The sequence below is a fragment of the Neolamprologus multifasciatus genome, chromosome 22 (genome assembly GCF_963576455.1).
Source record: "Neolamprologus multifasciatus chromosome 22, fNeoMul1.2, whole genome shotgun sequence".
NCBI classification, from domain to species: domain Eukaryota; kingdom Metazoa; phylum Chordata; class Actinopteri; order Cichliformes; family Cichlidae; genus Neolamprologus; species Neolamprologus multifasciatus.
Window position 1 is genome coordinate 4,392,350 of NC_140459.1, and position 20,299 is coordinate 4,412,648.

The window sequence follows — 20,299 nt, forward strand, 5'->3', positions numbered from 1 at the left end:
GACAAATGGCCCAATGACACAGCAAAAGACATATGCCCTAAATGTTTGCAACAAAAAAACAAAAGAAACAAAACCATAACTGAGTCATGTCACATATGCTGCGTATACATTGCTATGTTTTCTTCTTATTCTCTTTCCCCCTCACCCCAAACCTTTCATAGGGAATTGTGGACCCCCTCTCCAAGCTTGATTCTGCTGGAGGTTTCTTGCTGTTTAAAGGTCGATTTTCCTTCCCACTGTCACCAAGTGCTTGCTCGTAGGAGTTCATGTGGCTGTTGGGGTTTCTTTCTAATATTATAGGATCTTTACTTTAATATATAAATCCCCTTATGGTGACTGTTGCTGTTAATTGGTACTATGAAAATAAAGTGGAATAGTATTGTATTATGGTGTGAGGGGTTTTGTGTACTTTTAAGTCTTTTAACTGTTTTTGGACTGACATTGGATGGTTGGATAATTTTAACATATCGCCCATTACAGGCCAGAAAATAATAATGATGGGGGGTGGGGCAGCTATTTGCATTTATATGATTTATTGTCTGGGTTCAACCAAGAGAAAAAGGAAATCAACAGTTGTAAGCTGTAATTTTCTCTCAAACACAAGCACTATGTATCGTCCTCCTCCCCCCTATACGGCGCATTGTTCTGGGGCCTTGGTGTTAATTCTGTGCCAGGCTAAAAATATGCTAAAAATATTCCTCCGTATTATTACTAAAGACAGCAGCCCAGCAGCCCTCCTGGTGTACAAACTGTTTTATAAGCTTGTGTTTCTGCTTGACACACAACGGTTGTTTACCTTGACAGCTATTTGTGCATTGCATGGACAAAATTAACATCAGGAGAGAAAAAGAGCTACCTGTGTATCCTGGAGGGTAAAAGCAGTAAAAAAGCTCATTTCACACACACAAAAACAGAAAGAAGTCATAAAAAGCCTGAAGCAAATTTATACCTTTTCAGGTATTAAATTATTAACATGCAAAGTATCAGGAACTCGGTTAAAAAGAGAAGAAAATACACAAATGAACCCAGCTGTCAATACACTGGTAGAAATCTGCTCGCTATCTTCAAAGAAAGAGGAAAAAAATATGCGAGGCAGCAACAAAAGCAGTTCCTCTGACGCATCTGACAAGACAAAATAGCTAAAACAGCTCCTAAACTTCCACGTCAGATGTGAGTTCCTGCTACAAAGATGCTCTGAGACAGTTTAGCCTTTTAATTGTTGTCTGTTGCTTTTTGAACATTACACTTAAACCTGAAAATGAAAGAAGACATTTACTGACTTGATAGTATAATGAATTTTATATTGAAGGTTTAGGATGTGTGGAATCTGAAACATGTGAAAAACACAAAAACTTATTATTTTCATTGCTATCATATTTAAATAAAATATTATCCATTGTTGGCACAGCAACAGCTGCTCATCTCTTAATGTCTCAGATAATCTGATGTGGTGATATCGGTGTTCTGCACTGTGAACAGGTGACAACAGGATGCACTGTGGTCTCTGGTTACATTCATGAGCATCCTATAGCATACAGTAATAGCTTCTACATCCACTCTATTCACACAATGTAACTGAGTGGGAACTTTATAGCCTTGCAACTGCAGTTTAACACACAATCTAGATTACTACATTTAAAATGTTGTTATAATTATGTTCAGGCACTGGCCTCATGCTCTGCTTTAATATAGGAATAGCCAGCTTTAACTTAAAATGAAGAGTTTGTTATCAAAACAACAGTCTTCCCTGAACCGTGACGAGGACGAGAAAAAATTAATCCTAATCGTTTTTTTATTAATTACAAATTTAATACTTTAGTCAATAGAAGATCCCTATTTCCATCAGAAGGCGATTATATTTGGCACTTTGCTGCACTTCCATGAGCCTATATGAAGACAGTTAGAGCAGCAGGTTCGATATATTGATCGAGTCAGACAGAGCATAAAGGAAGAGGTGGGGTGGAGGTGTACAACATGTGTGGCTGAAGCAGGTTAATAGCATGTCCTACACGGCCTGCACACCCTGGACCAAATTGTTTTGTCTGTGGTCCAGTACCAAACTGTGGAGCTTTATTCACTCGAGCAGAAACCAAACTGCAGTTAGGGTCTATAGATGTAATTTGTTCAACAGATGTAATGCAATAAAATGTGGCTATATTATTTATAGTATAAATGTCATTATAATCAAGTCAAGCAGGCAGCAACTTCTAATTCTTGCACCTTACCAGTCATATGCTACTACGGCTGGTTTGATGCAAATTACAAAATGTTAATGTACTGATGAATAAAATAGAGAAAAGTAGAGCAACATAGACACTGTGTGTGGATATGGCTGGGTTACTGAACAAGACACCTATTTATGTCTCATGAGCACACTGACCTCGCCAAGACCCTCTGGTGACAAACACATGAGAAACACACCAAAATATATCCCACAGCGCACTGAAAGCATCGCACGGTCTCAAATATGCAAACAGACACACAACCAACTGCACCTTCCAGGCAGCAAATCCTCCAGAGGCCGGAGTGGGTGAGCGCCCCAGGATCCTTCTTGTCCTTATTGTTGGAGTCCTCCTGCGATGAGTTGGCTGTGCTGTTGCAGATGAAGGCCCGGGCGTACAGCCAGTAGTCAGTTCCAATAGCCACTGTCATCAGTGCAAAAGCTGCAAAAGCTCCCATGGTGGTCAACAGCACCTGGATCCCTCGCTCACACCACACCATGGCTGGGCGGGGAAGGAAACTGATGTCTGACAAGAACACAGAAAATAAAATCAGCCGTCTGGAGAAAGTAGGGCCGACACATAATGCTAATCAAGTTTAAACGATGACATTATTGGGATGCTGACAGAGCCGTGAATATATTCCTGTTAATATAAATGCCTTGCTTGTAGGATAAGTTACCCAACAGTACTAAAATAAAGGATTCAACTATAAATTTAGTAATACTACTACTCTAACGCCATGCATTTATCCAATACTAGTGTTACCTGATAGCATATATGCTCTTGTCCAAATATGGTAACTCCTGGCTCTAAAACCAACATGGCAACAGTTAAAATACTCGAGTTAAAAATACAATCCAAACCCGTGGGTGATGTCATGGTGATTACAGTCATTGTTTATATACAGTCGCTACCTTTTATACAATTCTCTGTTTTAATGACTTCCTGATCTCACTGTAGCTGATGTAGACATTCAAACTGATGACTTTTAATATCCATAACTTTTATGATGTGAGGTCTTGTTTTTGGAAATTTGCCTTTATTCTTATTTGAGAGAGAAACAACTAAGAAATAGCTAAGCGTATGTTAGAAAGTCATCATAAAAAACATTACAAAATTATGCCAAAAATACAAAGTTCAATTCGATTTTTTTTCAGACTGTTAAGTTTTTAAATGTTCAAAGTCTTGTATAAGCCATTTAATTCCATCACAATTCAGTGGTTCAAATATACCCTCAATGCCTATGAAAATTAAAACGAGAAGCTAAAACAGGTAATTCATAATTTATACACTGAACTGTCAAATATATTTATTAGGGGTGCAACGATACACAAAATTCACAGTTCGGTTTGGTTTGATACTTTGGTGTCACGGTTCGATATTTTTTCGATACAAACAAATGTTCATGCTTTTTTAATTTGTCATTTATTAAAATTATAAATATATATTTTAACTCAAAAGCACAGTTTTTAAATTTAAATTATCTGATCAAGAAATCACTCATCTTTGGAAAAGAGAGTTTATTACAGAGAAATGGCTGTTTCCAAAATAAAAGCTATACTATACGCTTCTTCTGGGCTATATTCTCAGCAGCATATTAAACATATCAGGTCCCCATAAGGAGAATCATGTGCTAACGGCTGTCTAAATGACTCGGGTAAAGTTTGTAGCATGCGTGCTTGTTGTTTTTGTCTGCTTCCACTTGTCTTTGCACTAGGATGATGTCGGTGTAAATGTGCAGTCATATTCGTTGTGTTCCCACTAGTGCTGTCAGCGTTAATCTCGTAGAAATGACGTTAACGCCACAACACGGCAAATCTCCGTTAACGAGCTACCGCAGATGCCCCGTGTGTGGGGCTGGACGGGGTCAACACGTTAACGAGCTAACTGCGCTAATGCACTAGTTCCCACCAATGTAATTGAGCATTGCATGGCACATCCGACATACTGTTTTACTTTTGTCCATGACGCGCTTACCTTCAGGGTCATAAGTCACATGAAAACCAAAATAGTTCCAAACACCAGATCTGAATGAGGGTGGGGGAGGTTCAATTTGCCATGTTGCAACTAGCCTAGCTTCTGTCTCGCTAGCTTGCCCTGAGCTCAGTGAATCTGTGTTCGACTACTCCGCCTAGGCTGCACTGTCGAGCGCAGATCCACTGAGCGCTCAACACAGACAGCATCGTCAGAAGGAAAGTTGATAAAATAAATTAAAAATTTTGTATTGTTCGATACATATGCATACCGAACCGAAAGCACTGTATCGAATGGTTCAATATCGATACGAGTATTGTTGCACCCCTAATATTTATGTATTAATAGAAATAGTGTCCCTCATGGGCCACTGTACGGACCGGTGGGAGCTGCTGACGGTGTTCACTCTTTCTGTTGGATTCTGTGTGAGCACACTGGAGCGATTTTTAATCAAAGAACAACACACACGCAGCCTGAAGCAGTTAAAAAATGTTGGCAGCAGGCAACCAGCTAAGAACAAAATGCCAACCTCACTGAATCAACGGAAATACAAAAGTACAATTGTTCCAAAACCGAACACAGAAAGGTAAAATTGACCCAAATACATGGGGTAAGAAATTAAAATAATGTTTGACGGTGCTTCATTTCATACATCTGCGGGGGATCTCAGGAGCTAGTCATATTTAAATTCTGACCTTTTTCTACAAACCACTTCCAGAGAGAATCACAATAAAAGGTATTAATATGAGCGAGGTTTGGAGGAGGCCTGAGGAAAGGAATTGTCTTTTTAGGTTAATGAGAAGATCATCTGAGGAAAATATGTGCAGAACAAAAGGCCAAATGCAGACGAAGAGCAAGATAGAAGTCTTTGTGCACTTTTTTTTATAATAAGCGACAACAAGAGTGGCTGAGGAGATGGGAAGTAGACAAGTGGAGAGGAGAGAAGAGACACAAATCTGAGTTTAGAGGTGGACAGTGAGAGGGATGACAAGAGGAAAATTGAGATACAACACATCTGTTGTGCTTCAGGAAACATAAATGAAAGTGGATGGAAGCAGGGTTCCTGCCTCTGTGAGGCTCTCCTGTCAGATTTTAACCATTTCAGCTGAAACGGAGAAAGTGCTGTGATTCTGCAACGCTTCAGGTTCGGCTTCTATTCATCTCAAACAAGAGGTTAATGTAAACAATCGATCACACGGAGAATACAAAATCCGCTGAGGGCTTTTAAACTAGTTGACTAATTCAGCTGTCCTGCGGGGAGGTTTCCATGGCAACAAACGTCCCAAAAATAACAGAAATCGTTGATATTTTGACCCTGAAAGTGACCCGCCTGCTTGAATGTGCATAAGGTAAGTGTCATAAAGACATCACGGCACTGGGGTGGCAATAACAATTTGCACTAAATTGTCAATTTTTTATTCACTGGATGCTGCACTCATTAGGCATTATTTTATTTTGTATTTGCATTATGAGTTTAAAGCCTAACACTGATTTTTAAATTGTGTCACATGTTTTTAATGATTAGTTGAAAGGAATTGTTCAAAAATACATTATAAACTTACGTGATGCTAATATCCAACATCGCAGTGTTTCCTGTTTCATTTTACTTAAAGACATCAGTAAAAACCAGAATAATTATTCAGTACGCGTGTATTTATAAACAGGCCCAATATTGCTATCTGCCCATATTGCCTTTGCTGAATGATAGTCATAAACTGAAAACATTGTAATAGAGAGTAAAGACTTAAGTGAATCGGTTAAAGGGAGGATTTCAATGTTTCTTTGGAACAAATAAACAAACAAGAAATTACAAACAATTAATAAAACTTTACTCTTAAACAATAAAATATTATTTAGTAATTAGTTTGTAAGAAATTGTGAAGCAGTATGTAAAAACAAGGCTAATGTTCAAAATTGTCATTACTTTTTTTATATTTTCTAAAATATTTTACCTTCTACATCAAGATATTATGTTACTGTAGAGTCTTTACCTTGTGATATAAAGCGCCCTGAGGCAACTGTTGCGATTTGGTAATGTATAAAAACAATATTGACTTGAATTGAATTACCTGAAGATGTCAAACTATGTCGGCTCTTTGAATTACTACAATTATATACTTGCTTGTAGCGCCTTTGTACATCATTAAACTTCTGACTCCACTAGATTTACAAGAAATCTGCTTCGTCACAATCCACACGGCTAGAGATGGATCAATTGCCAGCATCACTAAAGGGGCAAATTTCACTGGGTGACTGGCCAGGTCACACCCCTGGGCATGCGTGGCTGTGCTAAGTGGGGGTTTTCCCCTCATAGACGAGGCATTTGCTGGATGATGACCTGGTGTAAATGAGTGCAATCGTTTTTGGTAGTTTGTGCATCAAGCTGTTCAATAAACTATCGATACTTTGACCCTGAAAGTGATGCGCAACGTTAAATACACGAAGGGTATTTAAGATAACGAACATTTGAAAAAGTTGTCATTGCTTGGTTGTTTTGTGCACTTGGTCATCAACTTTGGCTGTCTTGCTACATCAGAACTGTCTGGATGGTTACTGAAAAGTTACACCTAATTTATAAATGCTTAACAAATAGGGGTGGGGGAAAAATGGATACTGTGTAGCATCGTGATATTTTGTTTGCTAATAATGTATCAATACAGGGACAGCAGAAATCGATATTTTGTTACAAAAAGGTTTTTGTGCTCTGACTTCAGAGCATGTTGATCCTTTTTCTGAGCAAGAATCCTGACATTCCTTCACTGTCCAAATGTGACAGTTTACTTATTTTAATTTAAGACATGTTTTATTTTAATTAAGTTTAAACCTTTTTTATTTAATGTAAAATTATATTTTGTTTTAATTTACTTTCAAATTCTTCAGTTGCTGAAGGGGCTGCATAGTTTTCATAAACTGCATAGTTCAGAATAGCTATAATTGTACCAGATGGTTGATTCAGTTAAGTTGGACTAGACTGTAATACAAACCGTTCAGTTTGTCAACAATAAAACTGAAATGAGAGAAAGACTGAGTGTGAGACTTTGATATTAGATAAAATAAATATTAATAAAGTTTACCTTTATGTACAGAATCTGAATATCGCAAAATATTTTTAAAAAAAATTGCAATAATATCGTATCGTGCGTTAAGTATTGTGATAATATTGTATTGTAGGATGTATGGTGATTCCCACCTCTACTAACGAATAAAGTCTGATTCATGTGTAAACATCATTTAAATGGTTACAATAAAGTGAAATTTTATATAATAATTGTTTTTGAGAGTGGGGTGGGAGGTACCTGGAGACTGTGGTCCATGTCCTCGTTCTCTCAGCTTGGCATTGATTATTTCCTGATGTTGTATGAAATGTTTTGTATACAAGTGTCTTCAAAATGACATTTTTACAGTCTATTACTGAGTCGGATAAAATACATTAAAAAGTTATTACGACCTATTACACAATGTGATAACAATGTAATTAAAAAATATTAACAATTAGTAACCAATATTGGTAATATTTACTAATAGTTAAGTAGCTTTTTAATACAGTTTATATTTACAATGAATTTACATTTTAAAATCATTATTCAAAAAAACAAAAAAAAAGACAATTACCAATTATCAGTTTAGGCATCGGTATCAATTAAATAAATTAAAAAATCCAAGTTTTGAAACTTGGTATCAATATCAAAAAACAATCTTGGGCCTCTATAACTTGCATTCAATCCTTTAATATATAAGAAGATACCCTCTGTGGTTTATATGAAAATGTCTTGGCTTTCAAAATTAAACTTTTTGTTTGTGTTAAATAAGACGATTGATGCTAAAATCAATGAAAGATTGCGAGTGCAGCACACTGACATAGCAACCTGGCTCCTCTATATTCACACTTGTCATTTACACATTTTTTTCCTGGACATCTGAAAGCTTCCGATTAAATAAAGATCTATAAATACGTCTTTTTTTAACATTATAACCAGTTTGGCTCGGTGAATGAACTGTTTCCACCTGGATGGTAAAACATGTTTGTCAAACTCTAGCTTTATGTCTGTGCAGTTTTCACTACAAATACTTTAGTAGTAAAAAATAAAAATAATAAAAAAAGACATTATTTAGATTGCAGAGCTAAAGGCAGTTCAGGTAACATTATCACTTATATTTCAACATATAAAAAAACTGTGTTGCATCCAGCGACACAAGCCTGTGTATTCTTGCTTTGCTTGACCCTGACCGGCTCTGGCATTAGACCAAAGCAAGGTTACTTTGTTAAATTAAAATTACTGTCAAATGTCAGATGGATCATTTCAATATTTCAAATGCTGTGTAGTTCATTCATGAAATTTGTGTTTAGCAGCATGGATTTTCTCAGCTTCTCATATGTCAGCAATCCCCTCAGTCGTCCCTGATCCTAATACGAACAAACATTTAGCTTGGTTACACAAATGCCAGCACAGATTAATCGAAGCTACTCGCCTTTTGAATCCAGACATCTGCACACATCTGTACTTGTGTGTGTGTGTGTGTGTGTGTGTGTGAGGGTGGTTTCCTGCATGACTGTACTGATCCAGGCTTGTTTGTGTGTCTTACTCCTTGGTTGTGCATGTACATGGGTGTCATGTTCATGCACATCAGAATCCACATGTGCATCTGGTTGTTTGTGTGTGTATGAACACACGCACATCTGCCTGTTCTTGTGTGTGTGTGTGTGTGTGTGTGTGAGTGTTACCTGAAGGCATGTTTCTCCCTTTCGCCTCCATCTCCTCTCCCCCCTGCTGCTGCTGCTGTTCTTCTTCTTCGTCAGTGAAGAGCTCTCCGTAGCCCCGGTCCGAGCCGCCTCCATCCACCGTTTATCCGCTTTCTCGCCCCTTCCTCTTTCCTGGCTCTTCTTCTGCCAGTTCTTTTCTTCCAAATAGTTTCTTTTTAAATCTTCTGCCTTTTCTTCTCGTGCGTTTCCCCCGTCTTCTCCTTTTTACCTTGAGCGCTCCGTCGCTCCTTTTCAGCAAGTAGGGGATACTTCACTTTGCGTCCTCTCTTCTCATTGAATTGTCATGGCAGTCATCTTAGCTACTGAGAGAAGCAAGAAAGAGGTGGAGGGGAGGGGGGGGTAAAGAGCAGATGAGAGAGAGAGAGAGAGAGTGAGAGAAAAGACTGAAAGAGAAGGATGGAAGTAAAAGGACAGGAGAAGATGTGGGAGAGAAAGGAGAGAAGGAGATGAGAAGATGAGAGGTGGGGTGGGGAAGATGGGGGATTTGATTAACGAACGTGACATGAGTCTTGAGAGCAGGGGATGCTCCTGTACAGAAACATCTTCCGCACAAACATATTTTCTATATGAGCATCATGTGTCGTTGAAAAACAAACAAATAAACAAACAAACATTTAAAACCTGATGCCGGCGGCAAAAAACAAGCCCCATGTCAAACAAGAGAAGCGGGTTTGCCTCCACACAGAGAGAGAGAGAGAGGAGATAAAGCAATAGAAAAGAACAGGCAATGCGAGAGAGCGTGCTCTATTCCATCGCCATGGCAACAGTGAATTCCAAAGTCTACGGTGGAGCTGGCGAGTGTGCGTGTGTGTGTGTACGCGTGCGTTTTATGTGTGTGTTGGTGGAGTAGAGGACTGGATGTAACAGCTGAGAGGATTTTGCTGAGATTAAAAAAAAGGAAAAAGAAGTCCCTGAATTCCACTGGTGTGCAGACGAGCTGGGATGTCACACACCGTGGAAAGCAACGCACACGTGTAGGTACGCGGCGGTCATACATGACTGCATACAGTACAAGAGGAATGAACATTCACGAGAGAGATGACAGACGTGTGAGTCATTAGCGCAGCGGTCACGGTGTCTCGGCATGTTTCATCCGTCCAACTTTCTTCCCGTTGGTGCGACGGCTTAATCACGCGCTTAACACTGTGTCATGTTTTGAAATGCACAATACAGCCGATCCTGAGCGAGGAGAGATGCGATGCCTTGCCCGAGGGCGCTTCGGCAGAGCAGCTGCTTTCCTGCTTGAACTGACATCCTTAGATTTCAACAAGCAGAGTCTTCCTGAAGTGAAAATCCCCATCGGCACTGACTCTGGGTCAGGTTTCGCTTCTTTTTTTTTCTGCTTTTTTAATGCAAGCTGTTGCCAAAAACTGCAGGGCACCTAAAATCCACATGAGAGGCATCTGCAGCAGCACAGCAGGGGATGCTGAGTTGTTTCAAGTCAACAGCACATCTTAAGGCACATCTGACCAAAAAAAAATCCCCATTTGAACACTCACAAGAAAATGACAACACTGGTCCTCTGTTCAGATACAACAGTTGTTAACAACTTCTAACACAGCACTGGCATTCCTCACGCATATCTACATATACTTGAAAGGTGATACACAATATGATCTTATGAATGGTTAGTAAGTCTAGTATCAAATTATTTGATTTGTAACTCCAAAACCTGTCCTCTGTTCCTGATATTTTTTAAATTTGACTTAAAGATGGTGTGACAGTTAGCACTGCACAGCACGAAGGTCCTGAGGTCGACTCCACCACCTGTCTGGGGCCTTTCTGTGTGGAGTTTGCATGTTTGTGTGGGTTTTCTCCAGGTGCACTCACAGTCCAAAGGCATGCAGTTAGTGAGGTTCAATTCAATTCAATTCAATTTTATTTATATAGCGCCAAATCACAACAAATGTCGCCTCAAGGCGCTTCATAGATACAGAGAAAAGCCCAACAATCATATGACCCCCTATGAGCAAGCACTTTGGCGACAGTGGGAAGGAAAAACTCCCTTTTAACAGGAAGAAACCTCCGGCAGAACCAGGCTCAGGGAGGGGCGGGGCCATCTGCTGCGACCGGTTGGGGTGAGAGAAGGAAGACAGGATAAAGACATGCTGTGGAAGAGAGACAGAGATTAATAACAGATACGATTCAATACAGAGAGGTCTGTTAATACATAGTGAGTGAGAAAGGTGACTGGAAAGGAAAAACTCAATGCATCATGGGAATCCCCCGGCAGCCTACGTCTATTGCAGCATAACTAAGGGAGGATTCAGGGTCACCTGGTCCAGCCCTAACTATATGCTTTAGCAAAAAGGAAGGTTTTAAGCCTAATCTTAAAAGTAGAGATAGTGTCTGTCTCCTGAATCCAAACTGGAAGCTGGTTCCACAGAAGAGGGGCCTGAAAACTGAAGGCTCTCCCTCCCATTCTACTTTTAAATACTCTAGGAACAACAAGTAGGCCTGCAGAGCGGGAGCGAAGTGCTCTAATAGGGTGATATGGTACTACAAGGTCATTAAGATAAGATGGGGCCTGATTATTTAAGACCTTGTATGTGAGGAGCAGGATTTTGAATTCAATTCTGGATTTAACAGGAAGCCAATGAAGGGAAGCCAAAACAGGAGAAATATGCTCTCTCCTTCTAGTCCCTGTCAGTACTCTTGCTGCAGCATTTTGGATTAACTGAAGGCTTTTCAGTGAGTTTTTTGGACATCCTGATAATAATGAATTGCAGTAGTCTAGCCTGGAAGTAATAAATGCATGAACTAGTTTTTCAGCGTCACTCTGAGACAGGATATTTCTAATTTTAGAGATGTTGCGCAAATGGAAGAACGCAGTCTTACATATTTGTTTAATATGTGCGTTGAAGGACATATCCTGGTCAAAAATGACTCCAAGGTTCCTCACAGTGTTACTGGAGGCCAAGGTAATGCCATCCAGAGTAAGAATCTGGTTAGATACCATATTTCTAAGCTTTTCAGCGCCGAGTACAATGACCTCAGTTTTATCTGAGTTAAGAAGCAGAAAGTTAGTGGCCATCCAAGTCTTTATGTCTTTAAGACATTCCTGCAGTTTAACTAATTGGTGTGTGTTATCTGGCTTCATGGACAGATAGAGCTGGGTGTCATCTGCATAGCAGTGAAAATGTATGCTATGTCTTCTAATGATGCTGCCTAGGGGAAGCATGTATAATGTAAACAGAATTGGTCCTAGCACCGAACCCTGTGGAACTCCATAATTAACCTCAGTGTGTGAAGAGGACTCTCCATTTACATGCACAAATTGGAGTCTATTAGATAGATATGATACAAACCACTGCAGTGCAATACCTGTAATACCTACAGCATGTTCTAATCGCTCTAATAGAATATTATGGTCAACAGTATCGAATGCTGCACTAAGGTCAAGAAGGACAAGCACAGAGATGAGTCCACTGTCAGAGGCCATAAGAAGATCATTTGTAACCTTCAATAAAGCTGTTTCTGTGCTGTGATGAACTCTGAAACCTGACTGAAACTCTTCAAATAAACCATTCCTCTGCAGATGATCTGTTAGCTGTTTGACAACTACTCTTTCAAGGATTTTTGATATGAAAGGAAAGTTGGAGATTGGCCTATAATTAGCTAAGACTGCTGGGTCTAGAGATGGCTTTTTGAGTAAAGGTTTAACTGCAGCCACCTTGAAGGCCTGTGGTACATAGCCGATTATTAGAGATAGGTTGATCATATATAAGATCGAAGAATTAATCAATGGCAGGACTTCTTTGAGCAGTTTTGTAGGAATGGGGTCTAAAAGACACGTTGATGGTTTGGAGGAAGTAATTATTGAAGTTAACTCAGAAAGATCGATTGGAAAAAAAGAGTCTAACTTAACATCAATGGAACTAAGAGTAGCTGTAGATAATATTACATCTGTGGGATGATTATTGGTAATTTTTTCTCTAATGATAAAAATTTTATTTGTGAAGAAGTTCATGAAGTCATCACTAGTTAACGTTAAAGGGATGGTTGGCTCAACAGAGCTCTGACTTTTTGTCAGCCTGGCTACAGTGCTGAAGAGAAACCTGGGGTTGTTCTTATTTTCTTCAATCAGTGATGAGTAGTAAGCTGTTCTGGCTTCGCGGAGGGCTTTCTTATAAAGCAACAAACTATTTCTCCAGGCTAAATGATGATCCTCTAAATTTGTGACACGCCATTTCCTCTCCAGATTACGAGTCATCTGCTTTAGGGTACGTGTTTGAGAATTATACCACGGGGTCAGGTACTTCTGATTAGAGACCTTAGTTTTCACTGGAGCTACAGTATCCAGAGTCGTACGTAGTGAGGAGGTGAAATTATTAACAAGATAATCGACCTCTGTTGGGGTAGCGTTCAGATAGCTGCTCTGTGTTGGTACAGGGCATTGACGATGATAACAGTGGCTGGATTATATTCTTAAACTTAGTTACAGCGCTTTCAGAAAGACATCTACTTTGATAAAGTCCACTCTCCACTGCTGCGTAATCAATTATTGTAAATGTAAATGTTATCAAGAAATGATCAGACAGGAGAGGGTTTTTAGGAAACACTGTTAAATGTTCAGTTTCTATGCCATATGTTAAAACAAGATCTAGAGTGTGATTAAAGTGGTGGGTGGGTTCTTTTACATTTTGAGAGAAACCAATTGAGTCTAACAACAGATTAAATGCCATGTTGAGGCTGTCATTTTTAGCATCTACATGGATGTTAAAATCACCCACAATAATTATTTTATCTGAGCTCAGAACTAAATTAGATATAAAGTCTGAGAAATCAGACAGAAACTCTGTGTAAGGCCCAGGTGGACGATAGATGATAACAAGTAAGACTGGTTTCTGAGTTTCACAGCTGGGGTGGACAATGCTAAGCATCAGGCTTTCAAATGAATTAAAAGTCTGTCTTGGTCTTTCATTAATTAATAGACTGGTGTGAAAAATTGCTGCCACACCACCCCCTCGACCTGTGCTTCGAGATTTCTGGTAGTTAGAATGACTCGGGGGTGTTGATTCATTTAAACTAACATAATCATCCTGCTGCAACCAGGTTTCTGTAAGGCAGAGTAAATCAATTTGTTGATCAATTATTAAGTCATGTACTAACAGAGACTTGGAGGAGAGAGACCTAATATTTAATAATCCACATTTCACTGTTTTACTCTTTGGTTCAGATGTGGATACTGTATTGTTCTTTCTTTGTAAATGTTTAAGTTGTTTGTTGCTGGTTTTTAGTTTGTTTTTTGTCTTTTTGGAAGCAGACACAGTCTCTATGGAGATGGGTTTTTGGGGGGGTAGCAGGAGGAGAGAAGCTGCAGAGAGGCGCGTAAGACTGCAACTCTGCTTCCTGGTCCCAACTCTGGATAGTCATGTTTTGAGGGGTTTAATAAATTTGTCGATATTTCTAGAAATGAGAGCTGCTCCATCCAAAGTGGGATGGATGCCATCTCTCCTAACAAAACCAGGTTTCCTCCAGAAGGTTTGCCAATTATCTATGAAGCCCACATCGTTTCTGGGACACCACTCAGACAGCCAGCAATTTAAGGAGAACATGCGGCTAAACATGTCACTCCTGGTCTGATTGGGGTTCACATGTTCATATGTGAATGGTTGTCTGTCTATCTGTGTTAGCCCTGCGTCACACTGGCAACCTGTCCAGGGTGTACCCCTCATGGTAGCTGGGATAGCCCCCCTGTAACTTTAATGGTAAATGGTAAATGGCCTGTATTTTTATAGCGCTTTACTAGTCCCTAAGGACCCCAAAGCGCTTTACATATCCAGTCATCCACACATTCACACACTGGTGATGGCAGCTACATTGTAGCCACAGCCACCCTGGGGCGCACTGACAGAGGCGAGGCTGCCGGACACTGGCGCCACCAGGCCCTCTGACCTCCACCAGTAGGCAACGGGTGAAGCTTCTTGCCCAAGGACACAACGACCGAGACTGTCCAAGCCAGGGCTCGAACCGGCAACCTTCCGATTACAAGGCGAACTCCCAACTCTTGAGCCACAATCGCCTTCCGCCACGTTAAGCGGAAGAACATGGACAAATGGGACTTAAACATTGTGCTGTCAGAGGTCTGCCCAAAAGACAGTATAAGAGAAAGACGTAGCTCCTGGGTCTCTCCACTGGTGAAATGTCTTGAAACTATATTTCTTTTAATGGCCACTGGGGTGGAGGAGACACTTGACATCTGCAAACACTTTCCTAACGAGTTCACGATCTCAGTCACTCGTTTTGGGTTGCAGTGAATAAAACATTAAGTCTAGGGATGCACTGATACCGATACTGGTACCGGTATCGGGGCCGATACTGTGAAATGTGTGTGTACTCATACTCGTAAAAGTTAACCGATACCATGAACCGATACTAACTTATTTCATTAATCAGAGGGTGGCTTGTCATTTCTGTTGTAGTTTTTAGAATCGCCACTAGGGGGACATCCTGCGCTAAACAGACACAGGGTTAGACGAGTGAGACTGGCAGCTCCAGATAAAAAAGAGAAACTGGAGGCTGCTGTAGCTAGGCTAAACAAAATGTCAGCAGTGTGGAACAGCCAACTTTAACTCAGGTTTTGGAAAAGCGAAGAAAAATGTCAAGAGAAAATCCACGGGCAGTTAAAATAACAGGCTCGACTCATTTTATCGCTCTGGATGACCAGCCAATGCCGGTCGTTGAAAACATAGGATTGCACCGTCTTCTCAGCATACTCGAGCTGCAATATGAAATATAATAAATGAACAGAAGTGTTTATTTATTATTCTGAAAGCTCGAGACAGTGCCAATAGTTCAGTGATATTTTGTTAAATTACAATGTGGAGACTCTGCAATAATTTAACAGAAGTGCTTATTTTTCACTTGAAATTTTTTTGTGGTCATTTTTATTAAGATTTTATTTTTTATCGGCAGAGAATAAAATAAAACCTGTCTTCCAATTCATTGCATTTGTGTGTGTGTGTGGTAGAAGTATCGGTTTTTGTACTCTGTATCGGCAAGTACTCAGATCCAAGTATCGGTATCGTATCGGTTTGAAAAAATTGGTATCGTTGCATCCCTAATTAAGTCCATTTTGGTCACTTTAAGTCAGAAGATTATCCAGGACATTCTCATTGGTTAAGAACATGTGACATACAAGTCATTAACCAGCATAGACAGATCCATCTCTCGCTCGTCACATCTGGTTTGAAAACACCAAGATCGTGTTGGTGAACACGCTAATAACACGCTAAGCTGCATCCACTGGTCTGACTGCAGTGACTAAGGTGCTAAAATCTAAGGAGCTTGGAAAGAAAAGCGTCTGGACTTCTTTGAGTTGCTTGAAGACGTTTCACCTCTCATCCGAGAAGCTGCTTCAGTATCAAGAATCTCTTTCCTCTACCAAAAGAAACTGCATGGGCTTTGCTGCTTACAGGGGCTCTTCTAAGTTAACACAAAGTAGTGAGTCAAGATTATCGGCAGAAATCAAAGCTTTTTTTGTGGCAGCAAGTAAGCAAAAAGCCCATCCAGACAAAACTGTACAGAACACTCTAAAGCTGGCCGAAACTCTTCAACACCTCCGCCCCCACCAGGGAACGACAAGGAAAAATTTAGTATCGCTTCTCACAATTTTTGGCTCACGAAACCCTTTAAACTCGCAGTCAAAGTCCTCGTGAAAACGCCAAGGTGTGAATGTTGATCATGCAGCGTTTAAACATCTCTTCTACCTAGAACAAGAAAAAGCACCTCCATGCTATGCTCTCATTCTTCCTAAAGAGAACACCTGAACCATGAATCGGGCTTTCATGCTCACAGATGAGCACAAGCTGATATGCGAGGCTCCCAAATAGCACCTCTCTGTACACCTTATCTTTCAAGCATCTAGCCAGAAGTAACATTTTGTGAAGATAAGTTGTCACTGTTGCAAACACTAAAAGCATGGATATTGATCTTTGGGACATAATCAGATGAACGATTTGAATAATTGCAAAAACTGTAAATTCTAAGGAGTTTAGCTTTTTTATTGCAAGAAATGTAAACATCTATAACCAGAAACATAGCTAATGTACACGAAGCCCTTGATTTTCCCTTGCTTTTTAAAAGATATTTAAATCCTACAACGGAGTATTAGGGATGTCTGTGAAATAACAAAAATATTAGTGATTATTATTCCTGTTTTTTTTAATGCATATAAGATAAGAAAGCTGCATCTAGGTCTGCATCAGGTAAACATGCTGATTTAATGGTAAATTGCAGAATTATTGCAGCATGATAGAAATTGCAGGGCAGCTTTTTTAGTCAATATCAAATTCATCTGCAAAAATACATTTGGTATATAGAGCACAGAATCTGCCGTTCTTTTCAAATGACAATTACAGAGTATTATCAAAACTGTAATACAATGTGAGTTTATGAACAGCCCATCTAGTGGTCATTAGAAGAAGTGCAGTGCACTCAGCATTCATCTTGATTGCTTCTTTTTTTAACCCCTTTTGAAAGCCCTGCAGGACCCCTGGGAGGCCTGCAATCAGTAACAACAATCAAAACACAAATAGGAACATCAGACGTTGTTATTTTGCACTCAGAACCCTGAATATAAACCTGCTTTTTCCAGACTGACAGCGCGCATTAGGAGGGAGCCTCCTCCAGCAGCAGCACAACATGGATAAACACATGTTGAAAGGGCTCGCCGGTGGCAGCACAAACACAGAGGAGGAAAGTTCAAGGACACATCAGCCACGCTCTGCATCAGGAACACAAGCAATGGTGGGAATCCTGCTTTGAATACAGAGCAGAAGAAGAACGTGGACAAACTGTAGCAGCTCACTGGAGCAATGGTCATTATTATGACAGCAACAGAGGAGAGCAAACATCTCAAACCATCAAGTTCAAGTTCGGGAAAAATCAGCATACGATTACTGTGTATATATTACATAATTATTATACTGTACACACACGTATGTCTTTACAGCCTAATGCTTATTTAATAGACGCACTTTGCAGAAATTAGTATTCGTTCTTCCAATCTCGCTCCCTGTCTGTTTTTATTTGTTTTTGTTTGCATTTCACACAACACACCACCACAGTATTACAAGCAAATAACAAATATACTGGCTTTTGCCACTATTTTACCTTTGTAGACATGATTCTCCTTATGCAACCACACAAACTCCCATTTTCCTATTTTATAAACATAAAGTCTGACATTGGTTTATAGGAGTGTTACAGTAAAATCGATGCTTTGAGAGAGTTATGTACTATGATGTTCAACTTACTTTTAGAAATAAAAAAATGTTAAACAAATTCTAATATTGACCAAAAAGTCCAGCTGGAGCAAAGTGACACTTAATATGCGGGGAGCCCGATCACTTGGCGTCCTTGAGTAATATTCGATACTCAGACAGAGAAATCTAAATCCAGACTCCAGAGAGCCCACACTCTGTACATCCCCCTGCACAGCGGATCCTACACATGCCGTAAAACACATTGTTCTCCAACAAAGCACAGCAGAAACATATCAGTCAAGCTGTGATGCGTCTATTTTAAATAAAAGTGAATTTTTCTGCTGCTGAAAATAAATCCCTTACACCCAGAGACTGTTTATAAAGGACTGAGTCGAGCATTTAGTCCGTTCCCTCTACATACCTATAAGTTTGCTGCATCTCATCCTTGATCTTGTTTCCACACTATTCACTATTTTCTCTTCCCTCGCTTTCATCGTGGCTGTCTTACCTTGCAAAACGTCCTGTTCCTCGTTACTTTTACCTTTAATGTGACACTTTATTCTGCAAAAGCTCTTTTAAACGTTTCCTTGTAAACACGCGTACAGAACGAAGCGCGATCGCCGCCACACGATTTTATCCAGAGTACAATGCTTGCATGTGGCGCGCTCTTCTACGGTCTGAGCCGATCGGATTGACGCGCTGTCGTATAATCAAGGCAATACATATGGTACACAGACTGTCGTTTGAATAATAACGTGTATTAATTATAGTCTTACCTCTGGGAAAACAACTTTTTGCAGCGGTGCTCGTGCAGGTTGTGACGAAACCCGTGATTGGAGAGAGCGAGAGAGAGAGAGAGAGAGTGATGGGTTGGAAAGAAGGAGGATGCGAGGACTGGCTGTTTTTTTATACACACTAGTGTTTGTAGTGAATAATACTCTGATAATGATGCTGATGGTTTTTTGTGGGGGTATTTTTGTAGATTTAATCAGTGAAGGAACATTTCGTCACATATTGGAGTTTCAAACGTTTGTTGAGGTTTTACAGAGCTGTTAGTTTCCGGTGTCCTCAGTGAAAACGGTATAGAGGCTTTAGGCTGAGAGAACAGGTGTGACTGAGTTATTCTTGTGACTTAAGTCAAAAGTCACAGGATGGGGCATTTTCGTGTCTAAATGTGCCTCAGATCTAAATGGGGAAAATCAGGTCAAATCAGAGCTGAACAGCAGGGGTTGCAAGAAATTCTTAATCCTTCAGATGTGCCCACGTTCCTGAAAATGAGTGAATACATTACTTAAAATAAATAAATAAATGAAAATGATTTGTTATAAATAATCGTTTTAGGAGCCAGATCTGCCCAGGGACCAAATCATTATGATCCAAGCAACCACCCTCACATCACTACGGAGCCTCGCAGGGGACATGGGAGAGAAAAAAAAAATTAAGACGGACTTTTGCGAGATCTCGCAGACTTTTGAGAGATCTCGCAAAAGTTTTAGCCGCATTCTTCGGAGGCCGCCAGCTCGAAGCCGACCGGGAGGTCGAGGCACAATGTGCCGGGAAAGCGGTGTTCCTCCCGGCTGTAGTAGGTCTCGACCTCCCGTTAGCTTCGAGCTAGTGGGTGTCAGATCTCGCAAAAGGTTTGCGAGATCCCGAGTTAGTTTTGCGAGATCTTGCAAAAGTCCGTCTTAATTTTTTTTTTCTCCCATGTCCCCTGCGGGGCTCCGTACATCACCCATGTTATGTAGAATCCAGCTTTGCTGTTGGATTTGGGATATCTCTCTTCTCTGACTTTAACACCCATCCCAAGACTGAGAACTGCCACTTCCTCGTCAGGTTTCAAAGGTCATAAAATGCTATAGTTTACAGTATTAAAAAAGCATGTTCACATTATGGTACAGAAACAAAATCATTTTCACCTCTGTAGATCTGTAGATAGGTTTGCTGTTCACACCTGTACAATGGCAGGTTTTTGTTTATTTTGACTCATCCATCTGGATTCTTATGGTTCTGCTGGAGGTTTCTTCCTGTGAAAAGGGAGTTTTTCCTTCCCACTGTTGCCAACGTGCTTGCTCATAGGGGGTCATATGATTGTTGGGTTTTTCCTCTGTATGTATTATTGTAGGTTCTACCTT

At 40.1% G+C, this 20,299-nt stretch overlaps 1 protein-coding gene and 1 long non-coding RNA gene across 6 annotated transcripts in view; both read right to left on the reverse strand.

The window, feature by feature from the left end:
• The window catches only part of cacng8a (calcium channel, voltage-dependent, gamma subunit 8a), a 29,774-nt gene extending 10,606 nt beyond the window's left edge, over window positions 1–19,168 (reverse strand). Inside the window, exons 1-3 of one of the 5 annotated variants that reach the window (XM_085148371.1) lie at window positions 18,944–19,168; window positions 8,920–9,257; window positions 2,496–2,747 (exon numbers count right to left, since the gene is read on the reverse strand). In XM_085148371.1, coding sequence (XP_085004497.1) covers window positions 2,496–2,747; window positions 8,920–8,950 — 283 coding nt within the window. In that variant the 5' untranslated portion in view covers window positions 8,951–9,257; window positions 18,944–19,168. The other 4 variants (XM_085148369.1, XM_085148368.1, XM_085148370.1 and 1 more) reach the window with 4 other exon arrangements.
• LOC146492682 (uncharacterized) overlaps window positions 1–20,299 on the reverse strand; it is a 147,754-nt gene that overhangs the window by 68,391 nt on the left and 59,064 nt on the right. The window lies entirely within an intron of this gene.